Below are 19,963 nucleotides of genomic sequence, written 5' to 3' on the forward strand. Positions count from 1 at the left end.
CTATTTTTTTGGCTACCTAACCGAACCTAACCTATAAAGATAGGTTAGGTTAGGTTAGGTAGGGTTGGTTAGGTTTTGTCATATATCTACGTTAATTTTAGCTCCAATAAAAAAAAATTGACCACATACATAATGAAATGGGTAGCTCTATCATTTCATAAGAAAAAAATTAGAGAAAATATATTAATTCAGGAGAACTTGGCTTATTAGGCAAATCGGGCCATGCATAGTAGGCTGAGAAGTGCGTTCTGGCTACTAGGTACGACATATATATATATATATATATATATATATATATATATATATATATATATATATATATATATATATATATATATATATATATATATATACATATATATATATATATATATATATATATATATATATATATATGCGGAAAATCCACAGAGAAATATGAAATGAGGTGAACGTTTCGGCTTTGTTAAAGCCTTTGTCAACACCAGACTGACTGAGTCAGTCTGGTGTTGACAAAGGCTTTAACAAAGCCGAAACGTTCACCTCATTTCATATTTCTCTGTGGATTTTCCGCATAAAATGATCAGTGTTTTATGATCGTCAATTGCGTATATATATATATATATATATATATATATATATATATATATAATATATATATATATATATATATATATATATATATATATATATATATATATATATATATAAATATATATATGTATATATATATATATATATATATATATATATATATATATATATATATATATATATATATATAATATCATATATGGCTATCCTCTCTGAAATTGCAGGGGAAAGGACTTGGGTCCTTGATGTATGTAGGGTGTTTCATAGTAGGCTTAAGTTAAATGGCTTATAAAGACCCTTAGGCCATTTTCATAGTCATTCCTGATGCAAATGTCCTGTCAAGGGTGTATAGATAGATGAATAAATATGGTTGTAGATAAATGGATAAAGGGGTAATATTATAAACACATTTGTAAAAATATTATTATAAATTATAAATACTGTATATATATATATAATTATTTAAATTTATATATAAAAATATATTTTGGTCAAAATATTGACTTATAGTTTGAGTGAAATTTAAAATAGCTATAGAAGATAGTCTAAAAATCAGTGTAAGATTATAATTAAAGTATAATAATTTCAGCCACTGCCGAACTTGCTGCAGAAATAAAAAAAATCCAAGAATCGCAAATGAAGATTTCTCAATGGCAGTAAAGAAGAATGAAGGCTGAAATTTCTTGGGAAGAAAGTCGGTCAATTCTATTTGAGGTGTGTAGGCACGCTGTTCCAGTTGAAGGTACATACACAATACTTATAAGCATATTGTCTATTTACATCAGCATATCAGTTTACATTACAACTTATTATATTTGCATTTTTTTTAGTGATATTTTTTGAATAGAGAGTGGATACTTCGTTTTAAATATACCTGAAGCATTTTATCACTAATGAAAAATGTTTATGTATACGTATAGACCATATTTTTTTTCCTAATTCTGCATGATCTGAAACTGTACAGAAGTCTTTTTTGACAAAGATGCGATATTTTTGAACATATGTTTTCAAATATTTTCATTTGACAGACACAAAATGCTTCAAATGTATGATTGAAGCCAGCATCAAATGTGAAGATTGTCATCGCCTATTCTGCTACCACTGTGATATGAAAAAACATTTTTTAAACCCATTCCATGATAGGTTTTCCTGGGCCAGTGAATATTATGAAGCATTGCCACCAACTGTGACTGGTGACCTTAATGGGACATTTACTGACTGGCGTATGTAAACCAAAAAATTCTTTACATATGAAAACTTTTCTTTTTACCAAGCCTTTTTACTCTCTATGCAAATAAAGTAATTGGTTATTGCTCCTAATTGGTAAACTCTTTATTGAATTAAAAGCTGTCCAGCTGTTCAAAACATTATTCAAAAGTAAAACTAAAAAGCATTAATTTCATCCTTATAGTTTCCTACGTAGTTCTTCAAACTTGCACTGTTACTTGTGCTACCCACTCCCCCAATATATATGGCTAACTCATGCAACTTGCATGGCTTAGCCACATCGGGGCCTAGTGCTGGGAATTAGGTTCCCAGCACTAGGCTGGGAACAAGGTTCCCAGTATTAGGCTGGGAACCAGGTTCCCAGTACTAGGCTGGGAACGTAGTTGTTCAATCTTGCACTATAACTTGTGCTACCCACTCCCCCAATATATGGGGCTAATCCATGCAAATTCTATATTCAGTATATATTTCAGGATGGTTGCATCAACTTTGAAGCTGCTAAGTAAGTAAGTAAGTAATTATCAAAAGAAGGCACCAAACCGGGAAGGCTATGTAGCACCATCAAGTACGCAAAATAATCAGAGGGCGCTAAATATCACCAAGGATGCCAATACGAGAACAAAAACGCATAAGGCGAACGATATCAAAAGTATCCGAGTCACCAAGAATTCTATCGAGGGACAGGTGACCGCGAGGGGCGGTCGGAAAGCAAGACACACGCTCGTCCTGGAAGTCAGGACATTCAAGAAGGACATGCACGACCGTAAGAGGGACAATGCAACTAGGACAATAAGGAGCAGGGCGGCGCTCCATCAAGTGACCATGGGTTAAGCGAGTATGGCCAATACGCAACCTCGCCAGAGCTGTTTCCCACCGCCGGTTACGGTGGAAGGAGGACGGCCACGAGGAAACACAACATTTAAGAGTACGGAGCTTGTTACCAGTAACAGACAACCAAGAAGCCTGCCAACGGGAAAGGACTGAGGAATGGATAACCGGGTAAAAGTCGGAATACGGAATGCCCTTGCGAGAGATGGGACAAGAGCGGACAGCTTCCTTGGCAGCAGCATCCGCACGCTCATTTAAAGACACACCAATATGGCTGGGAACCCAACAAAACTCAACCGACTTAAATTTACTGTGAACGAGAAACAGCCAATGCTGGATCTCGACAACTACTGGATGAACCGGATTAAAGGACCCGAGAGCCATGAGGGCACTACGAGAGTCAACAACAACCACAAAGGAAGACTGACAACGAGAAAGCAGGAGACGAAGAGCATAGAGAATAGCATAAAGTTCCGCTGTAAAGATGCTAGTCTCCGGAGGCAAGCGACACATATAAGTGCGATCAGGAAAAACAACAGAGTAGCCAACACCGTCCGCTGACTTAGACCCATCGGTGAAGACAGAAACGGAGCGGGAGTGAGAAGAAAAGTGCTCGAGGAAAAGGCGTTTTAGAACCGTAGGAGGGGTAAAAGCTTTAGTGATACGGGTCAAGGATGTACAAAACCGCGGAAGAGGGACCCTCCACGGGGGCAAAGAAGGAACAACACGAGGAGAAACATCAGAAATACGAACGGAAAGAGAATCCTGTAGGCGAGATAACCGGACAGAAAGAGGGAGGTGGTGAAGAGGAACAGGAACCGCAGGAGGGGTAAAAGTTAAAGCACGACAGAGGCGAGAGGAAGGATGTTGCAAGGACCGCGCAAGATAGCGAAGACAGTAGCGATCACGGCGGTCCCGGAGAGACAGGAAGCCAGTGTCAACATACAAGCTAAGGATGGGAGTCGAACGAAAGGCACCAGAACTGAGACGCAACCCAGTATGGTGCAAAGCATCAAGACGGCGAAGAGTAGAAGGAGAAGCAGACGAGTAAGCAGGGCAACCATAATCGAGCTTAGACAGGACGAGAGAGGAATGTAAAGCAAGGAGAGTGCGCCTATCTGCCCCCCAAGAAGTATGGGACAAGACCCGAAGGAGGGTAAGGGCCTTAGAGCACTCAACACGGAGGTAAGAGATATGGGGAGACCAAGACAAACGAGTGTCAAGGAATAACCCCAAAAGCTTCGCGGAATCTTTGTATTCAAGGGGATGACCATAAAGTGACAAAGAGGGACGAAGAACAACCCGTTTCCGCGTAAAAGTCATGGCACAAGTCTTAGAAGTAGAGAACTTGAAGCCATGACCTGTGGCCCAAGACGACACGGCATCAATGGCAAGTTGAAGCCGGCGTTGAAGGAAAGGCGAATCATCACCCTGACAACAAAGGGTAAGATCATCGACATAGAGAGCGGAGAATACACCAGAAGGAAGAGAGGAAAGAAGACCATTGAGGGCAACCAGAAAAAGAGTAATGCTCAGAACACTACCCTGGGGCACACCTTCGTATTGCTGAAAAAAGGGAGAGAGAGCGGTACCAAGGCGCACCCGAAAGGAACGACGAGAGAGGAAGCTGCGGAGAAAGAGAGGGAGATGACCACGAAGGCCAAAAGAATGAAGTTGAGATAGGATATGATAACGCCAAGTGGTGTCGTAAGCCTTTTCTAGGTCAAAAAGGACGGCAACAACGAAGGTCTTCGCAGCAAAAGCAGTACGAATATAGACCTCCAAGTTCACCAGGACATCTGTCGTGCTGCGGCACTTGCGGAAACCAAATTGAGAAGGGGAGAGGAGGTGATGGTGTTCCAGGAACCACATCAGACGAACGATAACCATACGTTCAAAGAGTTTGCAGACACAACTTGTGAGAGCAATAGGGCGAAAGTCCTTAGGGGAAGTACCCAGAGACCCCGGTTTGCGAACAGGGAGGACAACGGCATCGAGCCAGTCCTCAGGGACTGACGACGACTCCCAGATCCGATTATACAGACTCAGTAAATACTGAGACGTGCCCGGAGGGAGATGGCGAAGCATCTCATAATGAATACCATCGGAGCCCGCCGCCGTAGAACCGCAGAGGGCCAGGGCAGAACGAAGTTCAGAGAGAGAGAAGGGATCATTATAGGGAAGCTGAAGATGAGTGCAGAAATCTAAAGGACGAGACTCAAGGACAGGTTTACGAAGAAGGAAAGATTGGGGAAGATGAAGACCAGAGCTAACAGAAGAAAAGTGGGAACCCAGTTCGGAAGCGACCTGCAACGGGTCCGCCACAAGAGTATCATGGAGGTGAAGGACCGGTGAAACATCGGGAACGAACCTACCCGCTATCTTGCGGATACGCTTCCAGATCTGGGCCAGAGGGGTTTCGGACGTAATTGTTGAGACATAAGATGCCCAACATTCACGTTTAGCCGTACGGATGGCCCTACGGGCCACCGCACTCGCTTTCCGAAAGAAAAGAAAAGAATCGGTCGTCTGCCTACGGCGGTGCTTCTTCCAGGCTGCACGCTTACAGCGGAGAGCCCGAGCACAGTCCGCATTCCACCAGGGAACGCACTTCCGTGGACCCCGAGAGGAAGAGCGAGGAATAGAGCGGAGGGCAGCGTCGAAGACAGTGTCATGAAAAAGGAGGAGAGCGCGAGAGAGGGGCAGAAGGGAGAGGTCAGAGAGAGTAGCACTGAGGGAAAATAGGGTCCAGTCCGCCTTAGCAAACTGCCACCTAGGGAAAGAGAGGGAAGGGCGAAAAGAGAAAAAGGAAACAAGGATGGGGAAATGATCACTTCCATGGAGGTCATCAAGAACCTGCCACGTGAAATCTAAGTAAAGAGAAGAAGAGCAGAGAGAAAGATCAAGACAAGAAAGGGTGCGAGTTCGAGAGTCCAAATGAGTGGGCTCACCAGAATTCAGAAGAGACAGGGAAGAAGAGAGGAGAAACGGCTCAAGGAGGCGACCCCGGGTATTCGTCAGAACGTCACCCCAAAGAGAATGACGACAATTGAAGTCACCCAGCAGGAGCACAGGCTCCGGCAAGGAGTCTAGGAGGTGTTTCAAATCAGGAAGAGAGAGCGGGACACTCGGGGGGAGATAAATGGAACAAACTGTGTACCATTTTCCCACAAAGATACGAGCAGCAGAACAATGGAGAGGCGAAGGAAAAAGTAAAGGAACAAAGGGAACATCAGCCCGAATCAAGAGAGCAGAAGAATTAGAAGCCCCAGCAATGGCTGGGGGGGGGGGAGAGAAAGGAATAGCCACGAAAACGACCAGGACGAGCACCAAGCATTGGCTCCTGGAGACAGACACAAAGGGGCGAAAACCGCGAAACCAGAAGTTGGAGTTCGAGGAAATTGGCGTAATAACCTCGAACGTTCCATTGAAGAATGGACAACGACGAGAAGAGAAAGGACAAAAACAGAGAACAAGGAAGAAACAAAGGCGAAAGACCAACAGAGCACGTCAAAGAATATCAGGGTCGGGATCAGGGTCAGCAAAGTCAGGGTTAGGGGGCATGGGTAAACTGAGCAAAGACGGAGGGAAGGAAACGGGAGAACAGATCAGAGGTGGGCGGGCAGGGTCCGGAGGAGGAGGAGGAGGAGGAGGAGACAACGGAGAGGAGCAGTCAAGGACAGCAGCAGGAAGAGGGGGAGTAGAAAGAGGGGAGCGCACCCCAGCAAGAGCAGCAACCGAAAGGGAAGCAGGGGCCAAAGAAACCTCCATAGCAGGAACAGGGGGCGCAAGCACTGAAACGGGAGGGGAAGGAGCAACAGAGCCAGAAGGAGGAGCTGAGGAAGAAAGCGAAGCCTTCTTACCCGCCGGGGAAGAGGAAGGAGAGGAGCCAGGCTTACGCTTCTGACTTAAAGAGACCGGTGTCCCAGCAACCACGTACCGGGCAACGGATTCCAGTGTCTCAACAGGAGAAGCCGAACGAGAGCACACACGACGGCCGTTAGGAGAGCGATGGACATCCGCCCGCACCGACAGGCGGTGGGGAGAGCCGATAGATGGAGGAAGAGGATGGGAAGGAGGATCGGAGGGGGACGAGGAAGAAGACACAGAAGACACGACAGACCGGGTAGAAGGAAGGGGAACCCCAGACAGAGGACCAGGAGGAGGATCCTTCGGGAGAGAACCCAAAGGGACAGAGGAGGGGGCAGTGGGCGCATCAGGGTCCAAGGCCCGGAAACGGTTGTGAGTCCGAGGAAGGCGGGAAGGACGAGGAGAGGAAGAGCGCAACACGCGAGCATAAGAGATATTAGCATAAGGCGGGAGCCGGCGAACCTGGCGCCTCGCCTCAGGAAAAGATAAACGCTCCCGGTGCTTCAAGTTGAGGACGGCTGCCTCAAGCTTGTAATGGACACACGCACGGGAGAAGGTAGGATGGGCCTCACCGCAGTTGAGGCAACGAGCCTGGGGAGAAGCGCACTCCGACTTAGAGTGACCTTCGCCACCACACAAAGGACAGAGAGAGACAGTCCCGGAGCAGCGGAGGGCACCATGCCCAAACCTCCAGCACTTGTTGCAGAGCCGAGGAGAAGGAATGTACTCCTGGACAGAGCACCTGGCACCAGCAAGAATGACAGAGGGTGGAAGGGTCCTACCATCAAAGGTAATCTTCACAACCCGGAGGGGTTGACGGCGACTACCACGAGGGGGACGAGTAAACGTGTCCACCTGGAGAATAGAATGGCCCTGGGCAGCGAGGATATGTCGAATATCGTCGTGGCAGTCGCGCAGGTCCCGAACACCGGTCGCAACATGGGGCGGGAGCAAAATAGTGCCAACACTGGCATTCAACTGAGCGTTCTTCGAGACCCGAACGGGGGTCTCGCCAAGGCAGGATAAGGCAGCCAAGCGGGAAGCAGCATCCTGAGAAGGAGCAGCAACGACACGTGTACCGAGACGAGTGGGGTTGAAAGTAATGGAGGCATCCACGGAATCAATGAGATGTCGATGGAGGGAGAAATCGTCAGGAGGCGCAGAATCAAGAGGGAGGAGATCAAAATATTTGGCCCATGAAGCGGGACCAAACAAGGCTTGATAGGTAGCAGAACTGGAAGGAATCGAGCGAGGGCGGCCGTGACGAGGACGGCGGTGAGAACCCCCAGAGAGAGAGGGGTTAAAAGGCGCAGTAGTTACAACTAGAGAAGGAGCCGCGCCAGGGGACGAGGTAGTCACCACTGGGGGCTTGGGGCTCGACCCAACCACAGAGGAGGGAGGGGAGCCAGAGGAAGGAGTCAGAGAGGCCAAAGGAGGAGCAAGGTCGGGGCCCAATGCAGCGGAGGCTACAGAGCCCGGTCTTCCAATACGGACCGACTCGGGGGCTTGGTCGCCCACCCCACGAGCCTGAGAAGGTAAACCAGAAGAAGCCGAAGCAGGGGTAATCATCTTGACGAAAGAAGAATTCACTCACGAATGTGCCCCCACACCCACCATGGAGCCACAATTAGAGGCAGGACACCCAACAAGAAGCTATCGCCGATCTTGTCGGGGCCTCCTAGGGGTGCGTCGCGAGTATACGCCCCACAAACGCCACCTTAAGAAACCGACAGTCCGTCGAGATCGGGTTCAGTGACGAAGTGGGGATTGACAATAAAAGGTTCCCCTCGCTCTCGACGTCGGGTACTGCAGTTCTACGGGTGCATGAGTATGCCTCCTCAAGCACCCGGGCGTCAAAATAGAAGAAGTCCAAGGGAAGAACCAGAACGAGCAAAAGGTCGGCAGGAAACGGCAAGCAGATAGGAGAAGAGGGGGGAGAAAAACGAAACAGAAGGAAAAGGAAAAGATGCCCAGCAGAATTGGAGAGGACGGCAGCAGGAGCACAAGGCTAGAAAAGGACAGAGGACTGTCCCAAGGAGCATCACACTCCGGCAGCCGCCCACTAAGCCCCCACACGGCGACAACGAGCTGAGCGGGGAGGGGGGGGGGGTTGAAGCTGCTAAAAGAACATTCCAGGAGTGGAGATTTATGCAGTATGAACTTGCAAATGTCCAAAGCTACAATAAGACCGTGTGCCCTGCTTGTCATACTAACCCATTTGCCATACATATTGATGGAAAAAAAAAGTTATTCCGATATGAAAAAGTTGGAAGGTACAGTTCTTAAATAATTTTCCTTTTGTAAGATAAATTTTTATTTTTCAACAATTAATACATTTCTATTAGGGCAACTTATATATCACTATACATTATTCGTCATGTAAATATATCAATATCTGAAAAATTCTTACATGCAATACATAATAGCGTTATCCATGTATTACAACATTAAGTAATATATATTTACACAATCATCAAAATTGAAAACAAATCAATGTAAATTATGTAAATACTGTCATTTTGTTTCTTTCAGAGGATTGAGGGAATCATATTGTTCAGAGAGTGTCTTTGCTGCTGACAATGATGTGACTAATCACCTTAACCATATAGAGAGCTTAAAAACAAAGGTAAATATTATGTGTACAGACTTTGTAAACTGTACATAGATTTATATTTTTATTTATATATACAAGACTTTTTACATTCTTGTACAGCCACTAGCACGCATAGTGTTTCAAGCAAGTCGTTAATCCTATGTTCCCCAGAATATGACCCCACCAAATCCATTAACAACCAGGTACCCATTTTACTGTTGGGTAAACAGGAAGGGGGGGGGGCCATAGTTAAGGGTTGATGCCCAGTAAATCTTCCAAGGACAGGATACAAACCCAGGACAAAGCGCTCGCGAAACGCCAGGCGAGTGTCTTAACCCACTACACCATTGGGAAAAGACAGTCATGATGTCTTACAGTTTACAGAGTAAATATATATATTATAACAAGTAGTTAGGTTTTTTTAACCCACAGGCAAGTCAACAAGTAAAACATAGAGTACTCAACGTTTGTCAAGAGCTACATGCACCATATGAATGGTGATTTTTGGGGTCTGAAGCCATATTGAGTAAGATGCTATATTTCTGTTGGTCTATATCACTTTTATATAACCCATCAGGTTAGGTTCTTTTCATTATTTATTATTTATTTTATATATACTGTATTTATATAATATATATATATATATATATATATATATATATATATATATATATATATATGTGTGTGTATATTGTTACGGCCCTCTCGGGTCGCAACCGGGTTCTTTCTCTGATGTTGTTAGAGGTAGGGTATCCGGCCCCAAGCTAGTAGTGGCTTTCAAGGGATGTGATCCGTAACGCAAGTAAAATAAAAGGGGAAGGGAGACAAAGGCAAAAACTTAATAATATAATTATTACCGTCACCATAAATAATATATAAAAGGTTACACAAGGGGGGGGGGGTGAAACACTATTATACACAACGTAGTCTTCCTCTGAAGACTCTGGACGTTCACGGTGCTCAACAAGGCTAAGCTCCTAGTCCTCTTGTGGCCTTACGATGAATCCTTCGATTCTCTTGAGTCTACCCTGGCCACAGGCCAGCCAAATCACAGTTCCACTGGGGGCACCGTCGTGGAGGCCTTCAACCACAAATCCAGCCCTAGTCAAGAGCCTCGTGTGATCCCACAGGTCACTCTCCTTTCCACAACACCCCAGTGGTTAAGCGTCTCCACCAGTCAGTCCCGGGTATGACAATCCCTCAACTGCCACTTCACAGGCAGGCTAACACCACAGTGTTCATCCGGGGGGGCGACTCACAGCAGCTGCAGCAAATACTTGGAGACAAGACGGCTGCCTTGGGTAGACTGATCCAACTTCCATTACAGCAGTCCCAGGTCGACTCTGTAATCAGACACGTCATCAGTAATAGGGACACTCATGGGGACCTCATTTACAGGCTTAGACACAAACGCCCACCTATCCACTCCATAGATGGCATTGCTGTCTAAGCTCCACCTCACCAGAGGTCAGCAGCGGCTGTGTTATGAGCTGATCAGGACGGGAAACTAGCCCTTGTGGCCAGTATATCTCGTCCTCACCAGGTGGCGTCGTCCATTTGGAGGGGGGTTTCGGGAGCTGACCCACAGATGGCGCGGTCGTCACTGCTCCGTGCTCGGACGCTGGGCTCGGGTCCGTAACATATATATATATATATATATATATATATATATATATATATATATATATATATATATATATATATATATATATATATATATATATATATATATATATAAAAGTATATATATATATATATATATATATATATATATATATATATATATATATATATATATATATATATATATATGTATATATATATATATATATATATATATATATATATATATATATATATATATATATATATATTATATAAATATGTAATATATATGATATATATATATAATATATATCATTTATATTTGATTTGCAGAACAGCCAAAATTGTGGTGTCTCGTTGTGGAAAGCGGCGCGAAACGAATCGTATACACACAAATCCCTGGACCAGACTGGCATAAGCCTTGCATCATGCCGGCATGGTGTAATTCTCAAAATGTGCAATATGACTCGTGGTGAGGTTTTTGGCTATGCACACTATCTCCATATAAATTACTTCAAAAGTGCCAAGTACATCTGCCAGGACATCATATGCCAGTACAGTACTGGCCATGGGCCCTGAAAACTCAAGAAAAAAATAAGAAATTCACCCTACTGGAGACAAAGCCGTTCCTAGGTGTTTTGCATGCAAAAGCACATGCATGGTATTGCCAGGTAAATAATTATCATTTGTCAAAATAACGGGTATAAATGTAACGTTATTTTAGGGTTAAAAAGCTATTAATCAGAATAAAGTATTTAGTCATAATTAAATTTTTGAGCAATCGACTAATATTCTTTCCTTGTAATTATTTTACATTGTGTTACATCTTAATTATAGGTCTTGTATGGAGGACGCTGACAGCACGGAAGTGGTTTGACCACAGGTGAAGAAACCGAGCAAATTTTCAGCTATATGTCGCGGTACAACAGTACCACCAAAAACATGTTGAAAGCCGGTTAGTTTATAGTGTATTGTTACAATGAGGAAGGTATAATCTATTTAAACTTGTTAGTGATATTTATTATGTGTAATGAAGATGACTTCAGTAACTAGCAACACCTGGTGTCACCCTACAACTTTGTGTATATGAATTGGATTTGATTAATATAGCAAGTAAATTATAGATAGTATAAAAGTGAATGTTGACCAGACCACACACTAGAAGGTGAAGGGATGACGACGTTTCAGTCCGTCCTGGACCATTCTCAAGTCAATTGTGATGAGGAAGTAGAGACAGGCAATAAATAGGCTAGAGAGAGCTGAGGAGCAAAGTAAGGTGTATTTTAGGGGATAGTAATAATAATAAGAGCTGCAGATGGCCTATTGGCCCATACGAGGCAGCTGCTATTATAACCACTGAATGAGAAGGAGATAGGAATAAGAACTAACAAACACACCAACAAACTAACACACTTCGTAGCAATCTAGTTCACAGCGCTCCTCAAAAAAAAAAAAAAATGCTCCTCCTGCTGCTGGTGTCTACTCTATTTCCTGTTCATCTTGTACAATACTTTGGCGAAACTGGCTGTACACTGAATGACAGCCTTAAAGAACACAAGAGAAGTGTCAAGTCTGCAGACACTAACAATGCTCCCTTCTGCCATGTGAGGGATTCTAATCATCCCATAGATTGGTCTTCCTCCAAAATAATCTTTCTTGCCTCTACTCTCCACAGACGCCGTCTTGTTGAATCGGCTCTAATACACAATGTACCTAACATGAACTTGAGTCCTGGCTTTGTTGCTGTGGACTCTTCCCTTTTACAGTATATACTCAAATGCTGTAATCTTTCTAACAAACGTGACCTAACATAAGCCTACCCCTTCCATTTATCTATCTTTTCTTTCTCTTTCCTTTTCTTTCTCTCTTCTCCCTTTTTTCTGTTCATTGTCTTCTCCTACGCTCCCTTGCTATCGTCTTCTTATTCCTATCTCCTTCTCATTTGGTGGTTATAATAGGAGCTGCCTCGTATGGGCCAATAGGCCCTCTGCAGCTCTTATTATTATTACTATCCCCTAAAATACACCTTACTTTGCTCCTCAGCTCTCTCTAGCCTATTTATTGCCTGTCTCTACTTCCTCATCACAATTGACTTGAGAATGGTCCAGGATGGACCGAAACGTCGTCGTCCCTTCACCTTCTAGTGAGTGGTCTGGTCTACATACTTTAGCCACGTTATTGTGACTCATCGCCTGCATAAAAGTGAATTATTTTAATTTTACATATTCATTGAAGGGAGTTATTTTTTGTCCCTTTTTTTCAGAGCGTGAAGAAGAACTTAGTGAATCTTCATTTTTTTGGAACCAACGTAAACATGACTCTTTAGCTCGTGTTCTAGCTTCAAGATTTTGTAAGGCAAGTAATTTGCTTTATTCATTGAATATATGCAACAACGATCATGAATCACTAATATAAGTGCACAGGAAAAAAAAACGTTCAAAAATAAAAATAAAAATAACATTTACTGCCATTAAACAGCCTTCATCAGCAGTTAGGCTCGTAAGGATTGTTTTTTTTTGTAATATCAAATATTAAATAAAAATTGCAACATTTATTATACTAACAGGGCAGTTTTTCCTCCTGTTGATAGGCAAAAGAAGCTGCAGAGTTAATAAGAAAGGAGTTAGCTGACTTATCTCTTGATGAAAAACAACTTCTCATCTGGATTGCAGAGTTAACCAACTTAGCCCAGAGTTTAAATAAAAGGTTTGCTTGTAAAATATATAGTAAGAAACACTGTTTTGAAATACTCTTATATATTTTAACAAGGTTATTGTACTGTAAAATCAATGCAGTACCATAAATCATGAAATTGCCAAAACATTTCTTTATTATTTTAATTGTTTAGTTCTTGTACAGTAATTGTCAGCCATCATAAAATGCCATTGTGACCATTGCCTAAAAATTTAAGTTAATTTTTTTTTAATTAATCAGGGTCTTTACATGTTTGAATTTAGTAAACATTATAGTAAACAGTATCCTCTATTCTCAACAGATCAGTTTCTCAAAATGATGTTCAAAAGGGGATAGAGTTAGTATGTGACTCAATTAGAACCAAGAAATCCCACATATCCAGTGTAGCAGGTATGTTAAAGCTTATGTATAAGTTAGGGACTGATAAAACAAACAGAAATCTTTTAGTGTTTGTAAAATACTTCAAGAAAACAATTACTTTTTTTTATCTAAACACATCTAATGTCATTTATTTCTCAGGTAGATTTGTATGGATACCATCTCACTTAGATGTTGTCCTATGTAATTATAGGTAATTGTCAAAATTAAGTTGAGATATCAATATCTATGGCAGGTGCCTGCAGGTAATGAATCTGCCAATGGAAATCATTCCAGTTGTAAACTATGTGAACAAAAGCTAGGACATACTGTCTATCACTATATATGTGATTGCCCTGTTATCAATGACTTCAGAACAAATGGTATGATGTACTTTGAGTTTTGTTATTACTTAAATGAAACACTTGTTAGGAAAACAAACATTTAATTTAAAAAATGCCTGAAATAATGATGTGTGTTTGTTTTACAGGAACAGGGTAAATACTCAATAAAGAAGTCATCATTCCAGCATGTAACCAGTGGACTTACGGCCCTCTTGCTAAATATGAAAAAATTCTATCAAATTAAACTATTTGAGGCAACTAACCTGTTTTCTGAAGACAGGGAAGTAGAGTACAACAAATTTCAAACAGACAGTCAAGATTCCGAGGATTCCGAGACCGACAGTGACAACAGTGTAGTCAGCATTGAGTCACAGACTGACAACGAAGAAATGGAAGAAACACTCTTCCCTTTGATTTGAGTAGCTTTAAGTAGCAAAGCAAAGAGAAAATAACAAGTATTCTCTACCCCTGGGTTGGCAAATGTTCTTTGCTCAAATCATCGTCATGTTAATTTTGCATCCCTATGTTGCTCAAGAAAGATTTGTTTTCAAATTAGTTTTTATTTTTATTAATTACCCTCAAAGTTTTGTTTAGTTTAGAAATGCTTATTAAATAAATTGTAGTTGTAGTTATGTGCAATTTCTTTGCTTTCCTTCAAAAAACACACAAAAAAAGGGTAAACATGAAAAATGAGTGCCCAAATGAGATACAGAAAACTTTTTTAGTATCAGTAGTTGACAAATGGAATGCATCAGGAAGTGATGTTGTGGAGGCAGACTCCGTACAAAGTTTCAAGTGTAGATATGACGGCCCAGTAGGTTCAGGAAACTACTTCATTTGAGATGATGCTTCCTAGCATTATGTAAGTAATGAAGAAATATGATATATTTACTCACTATAATGTTGGTACTGAATGTAGAACATGGAAATACACATTTTTACTCTGAAATAATCATATTTTATAACGAAATTATACGAAACTTAACTCGCAGTTCAACACAGGAAGTCTACATTCTAAGCCTGGTAGCACTCGAAATTATTGACAACACTGAAGTAGACAGCTTAATTATTTCTGACTCCCTTTCTTCACTACGAGCAATAAACAGTTTGCAATCATGTAATAACGTGCTTGTCTTGGAAGCTAGACATAGATATATAAGAATACTTAGCAAGAGGGTAAATATAAAAATGTTGTGGATTCCTTCTCACATTGGCATGCAGGAACATGACAATAAATAAGCCTCTGTATCTCTTTCCACTTCGGCTCACAAGATGGGTATAGGGTGCATAATAAATGCGCTAAAGAGAGAATGTTGTGGCTTTGGGTAATTAGATGATTCCAATTTTGCTATAAAATTATGTTAGTTTAGAGTAAAAATAAGTTTTTTTTCATGATGTTCTACATTCAGCACCAACAATATAGTGAGTAAATATATCGTAGTGTTTCATTACTTACGTATACTGTACTAAGAAGCTTTGGGTAATTAGACGGACTGCCACACACCTACCTACCGACCTGATTTACATGAGGTTTTGTCATATATACCAATAACATAGATGAAAATATTACAAACCACATCATCAAATTATAATGTAAATTATAATTAAATGCAAGATCTTGTATATGGGCCATAACAATCCACGTCACAAGTACTAAATTAACAGTACTACTTTACATAAAGAATATTAAATGTTTATTCAGGTAAAAGTTCTAATAGCAGATTTGTATGGCATAATTAGGGGACATGCATGATTTTGGGTAGTAGAACCCTAAGCACATGTACAATAATTAAGATAATGGCAAATGGCAAATTGTGAGTGTCTGAACTCGGGGAGCGAGAGCGTGGCGGCTCGATGCGGTCGTAGTCTGCTGTCTGCTCTGTGTCGAAGCTGTAGCGTCTTGGGTCGATTAGAACTGTACACGCCGAGTGCTACATTGTTGAATGGGGAAATTGTACTGTCCTCCATTCGTCATATCGCTTGCTTATATGGTGATTACACCTCAGCTCCCTCCAACAAGCTGAGAAGAGTATTATCTGTAATTGGGGAAAGGATTGTAGCTTCTGTAATTAGTGCTAATTAGTTATGCTATTAAGATAATGAGATAATGGAGCGAGTATAAGGATTACTCGCTACAGCATTTTAATACCAAGCAGAGTTATGCCATGTGCGGGTAGGCGATTCCACGGGTTTACAACCCTATGGGTGAAAGCATCTTTGGTTTTCTGTCCTACATTGTGGTTTCTTGAGCTTGAACCCGTTGCTCCTCGTTCGTGTTACGTCTGACCTTTTGAAAAAACTGTCCGGATTGACATCCTCCAAATTTAGCATTTTATGGGTTTCTATGAGATCCCCCCTGTCATGCCTGGTCTGCAGTGTTGTTACCCTAGTGGCCCTCATCCATTCCTGATACGAGAGATGACTAAGCTCTGGTATGATTTGTTTTAATTACCTCTTCCACTTGTTGAGCAATATTATTGTCCCCTAACTCCCCTTGCCACTTCGGGGGGGTATAGGGTGTTGATGTAGCTTCAGGGCACCAATCCCCCCAGCCACAGGGCATGGCGAGAAGGCGAAATGATGCATTCTGACTCAAACGCCCTTTCCTTCATCTATCTGTTGTGAGGTAGTGCTGTCAATTTGGTAGTTCTGAAGTGGATTGTTGTGGCCTACATGTAAGGGCTAGCATTTATCGACATTAAAAAGCATTTGTCAGTCATCTGACCATTTTTGAAGTTCATTTAGATCACTTAGTAAGGTCTCATTATCACCTTCAACTATTCCATGGTCCAGGGATTTTCTGAAAAGGAGTTTCACTGACAAACATAGTGAATTTGCCAGTTCAGTTCCTTGACGACTTGGGACTGAAATACATTCACACTTTGGGCTTTTGAGTCTTTTAGTTTGTCAATGCTCTTCCTGATTGTGTAGCGTGTAATTGGTATTTCCCTTAATTCATTCTCTTTACCTCCGACAAACATTTGTGTGGGTGATGGGATGTCATTCAAGCTTTCTAGTGTGAACACTGATGTAAAGTATTCGTTCAGTGTGTTTGCTGCCCTTTTATCGTGCAACTTAAAATTAACATTGTTCAGCCCGTCCTCCAAACAAAGATCCAAAAGTGATTCCATTCACCCGCCAAACCCCCTGTTTATGAATGAAAAGCGGTTTACACACGACTCACAACTGCTGACGCTCGAACATATCCGGAACAAGTGCTTCACTGACGAAGTTTGTTCGAATCACAACACTATCAATGCTTCACCCACGTACTACAAATACAAATAAACGCCAACAGAACCTAAACACCTGACCTAACCTATCCTATGCCTATACATACACAATATGTCAATATATTATAATATTAATTTATACTTGAGAAAATTCCCGTTTTGAATGAACAGCGTGTTAAAATTTATGAATGCGTCTGTGGGGTCGACCGCTGAATGTAATGGACTAGAGTCGAGGATGGGTTGCATTGTTAGTCTCATCTTTTATGGGTCCTACTCTGCTGTAATGGGTTTTTGTTTGGGTTTTACTTCGTATATATTTGGCCGAAACGCTATGCGTATTAGTGGCTTTAGGTATTGTATTTTAAATTTAAAATATTTGCCCCAAGGAGAGAGTTTATTGGGAGTACTTAGCTGTGTCATTAGGCAGATAATTAACTATACAATTTGCTGTGCTCCGTCCTTTTACAAGTCCATTGTCCCACATCCCCTAACCTGCGTATTTTGTGCAATAGTCGGTTTCGGATGATCCTTTCGAACATGTTGCAAGTGTATGACATGAGACTGATAGGTCTGTAATTGCCAGGGTCATTGGGTTTCGGTATGGGAACAATTATTGCATGTTTCCATTGTGTGGGCAACACTCCACTTAGGAATGACTTGTTAAACAGGTTTAACAGGGTTCCCAGACACTTCACCAGTGCATTGAGTATGTCGTAGGTGATGCCATCCTCACCAGGTGCTGTAATTTTATCCTTTTCATAGCCCCCTTTACTTCCTGGGCTGTGATTGGTTCCTCATACTCGTCATCACTAGATTGTGCTCTTGTTATCCTAATCCTTCTGTCATTTTGTTGGAGGAGCTGTTCCCTGTTTACTTATGCAGGGAGGGAGGAGGATGATGCTGCATCACTCAACTTGTGTATTAGTTCTTCAGCCTTACCCTGGGGGTCTTTGTGAGCCGCAGGCCGGGCTCTGTCCCCTTAGCTATCTGAATTTTTGCCCACACTTGTCTTGCAGATGTTTCTATTCCAATAGAGCTAGTGAACGCTAGCCCTTGTCTTTCCCTTTGTAACTCATCTGCAATGTATGTACCTTTACCTGAATTGAAAATCTAATCTAAATCTAAATCTAATCTATATGCTTAGAGATATGCAAATGCGAGAGTAATAGAGTGAAACCTTTAAAATACTGAACAATTTGGAGGATATTGATTCATTCAATTTCTTCAAAAGGTCAGATGTAACACGAACAAAGAGTAAAGGTTTCAAGCTCAACAAGCCACAATGTAGGAGTAACAACAGATGCTTTTGAATACATAGGGTTAAGAACCCCATTGAAACCGCCTACCCAACGAAATCGTAAATGCTAAAATTCTCAAGAACTTTTAAACTCCAGCTTGAAAAAAATTATCAGGACAAATGTGGTTGCCACATATACATACTGTTCTTAAAATATTTCCCCATTTTGCACCCGCAAGATAACGTACAAATTTAAAGATTGACGAATGTTAATTTTTTTGTTTGCAAAGCTGTTCACTTGAGACAGTTAAGAAAGTCCCAGCTGTGTCTGGGTACAAGTGACAGGATGAACGATGAAGGGTTTGCTTCCTATTGGCAAGCTCCTATGGTGGTGTGTCCACTCACATGATGAGTGGCACAGCCCAATACTGTCACTATATTCATAGTGACAGTATTGGGATGGACAGTATTGGTGTATCCAGTCACAGGATGAGTGGCGCTGCCCAACAGTGTCACCATGGTGACAGTATTGGGCTCTTAATCTAGAGATCTTGATCACCACTACAATTTTGACCCATTGCTCCACTTTCAGCACCTTAGTGTGGCGATCCAGAGAGGAAATGCTCACTGCATCCATGGCTCCAGCCTGCCATCTGAGGAGCTGGAGGAACTCTAGAACCTGTAATGAGTAGCCTTGTACAAAGCATGTAACCAATGTTGTAACCCTTTTTGCGTAATGAAATATTAAAATAAAGTTACACACATACTAAAAGAATATGGTGGTAGACAAGATGAAAGTGTTCAGTGAGGATCCACAAGGTCTTCTCTGAGTACTCTTTATTTTCTTCTCCGTGGCTGTGTCCCTACACTTGCACAAGAGGTGGTACCCCTTTTAGGTTTAATAAAAAATTATATATATAAACATATATATATATATATATATATATATATATATATATATATATATATATATATATATATATATATATATATATATATATATATATATATATATATATATGTCGTACCTAGTAGCCAGAACGCACTTCTCAGCCTAATATGCAAGGCCCGATTTGCCTAATAAGCCAAGTTTTCATGAATTAATTGTTTTTCGACTACCTAACCTAACCTAACCTAACTTTTTCGGCTACCTAACCTAACCTAACCTATAAAGATAGGTTAGGTTAGGTTAGGTAGGGTTGGTTAGGTTTGGTCATATATCTACGTTACTTTTAACCCCAATAAAAAAAATTGACCTCATACATAATGAAATGTGTAGTTTTATCATTTCATAAGAAAAAAATTAGAGAAAATATATTAATTCAGGAAAACTTGGCTTATTAGGCAAATCGGGCTCTGCATAGTAGGCTGAAAAGTGCGTTCTGGCTACTAGGTACGACAT

At 41.6% G+C, this 19,963-nt stretch overlaps 1 protein-coding gene across 1 annotated transcript; it reads left to right on the plus strand.

The window, feature by feature from the left end:
- Positions 1-11,560: 11,560 nt before the first annotated feature.
- LOC138353260 (uncharacterized) lies at positions 11,561-14,510 on the plus strand. The gene is made up of 5 exons (XM_069306152.1): positions 11,561-11,651; positions 12,960-13,051; positions 13,287-13,402; positions 13,692-13,917; positions 14,238-14,510. The coding sequence occupies exons 1-5, from the start codon at positions 11,609-11,611 to the stop codon at positions 14,508-14,510; spliced, it is 750 nt and encodes a 249-aa protein (XP_069162253.1). The 5' UTR covers positions 11,561-11,608.
- Positions 14,511-19,963: the final 5,453 nt, after the last annotated feature.

Source organism: Procambarus clarkii, chromosome 56, assembly GCF_040958095.1.
Source record: "Procambarus clarkii isolate CNS0578487 chromosome 56, FALCON_Pclarkii_2.0, whole genome shotgun sequence".
NCBI classification, from domain to species: Eukaryota; Metazoa; Arthropoda; class Malacostraca; order Decapoda; family Cambaridae; genus Procambarus; species Procambarus clarkii.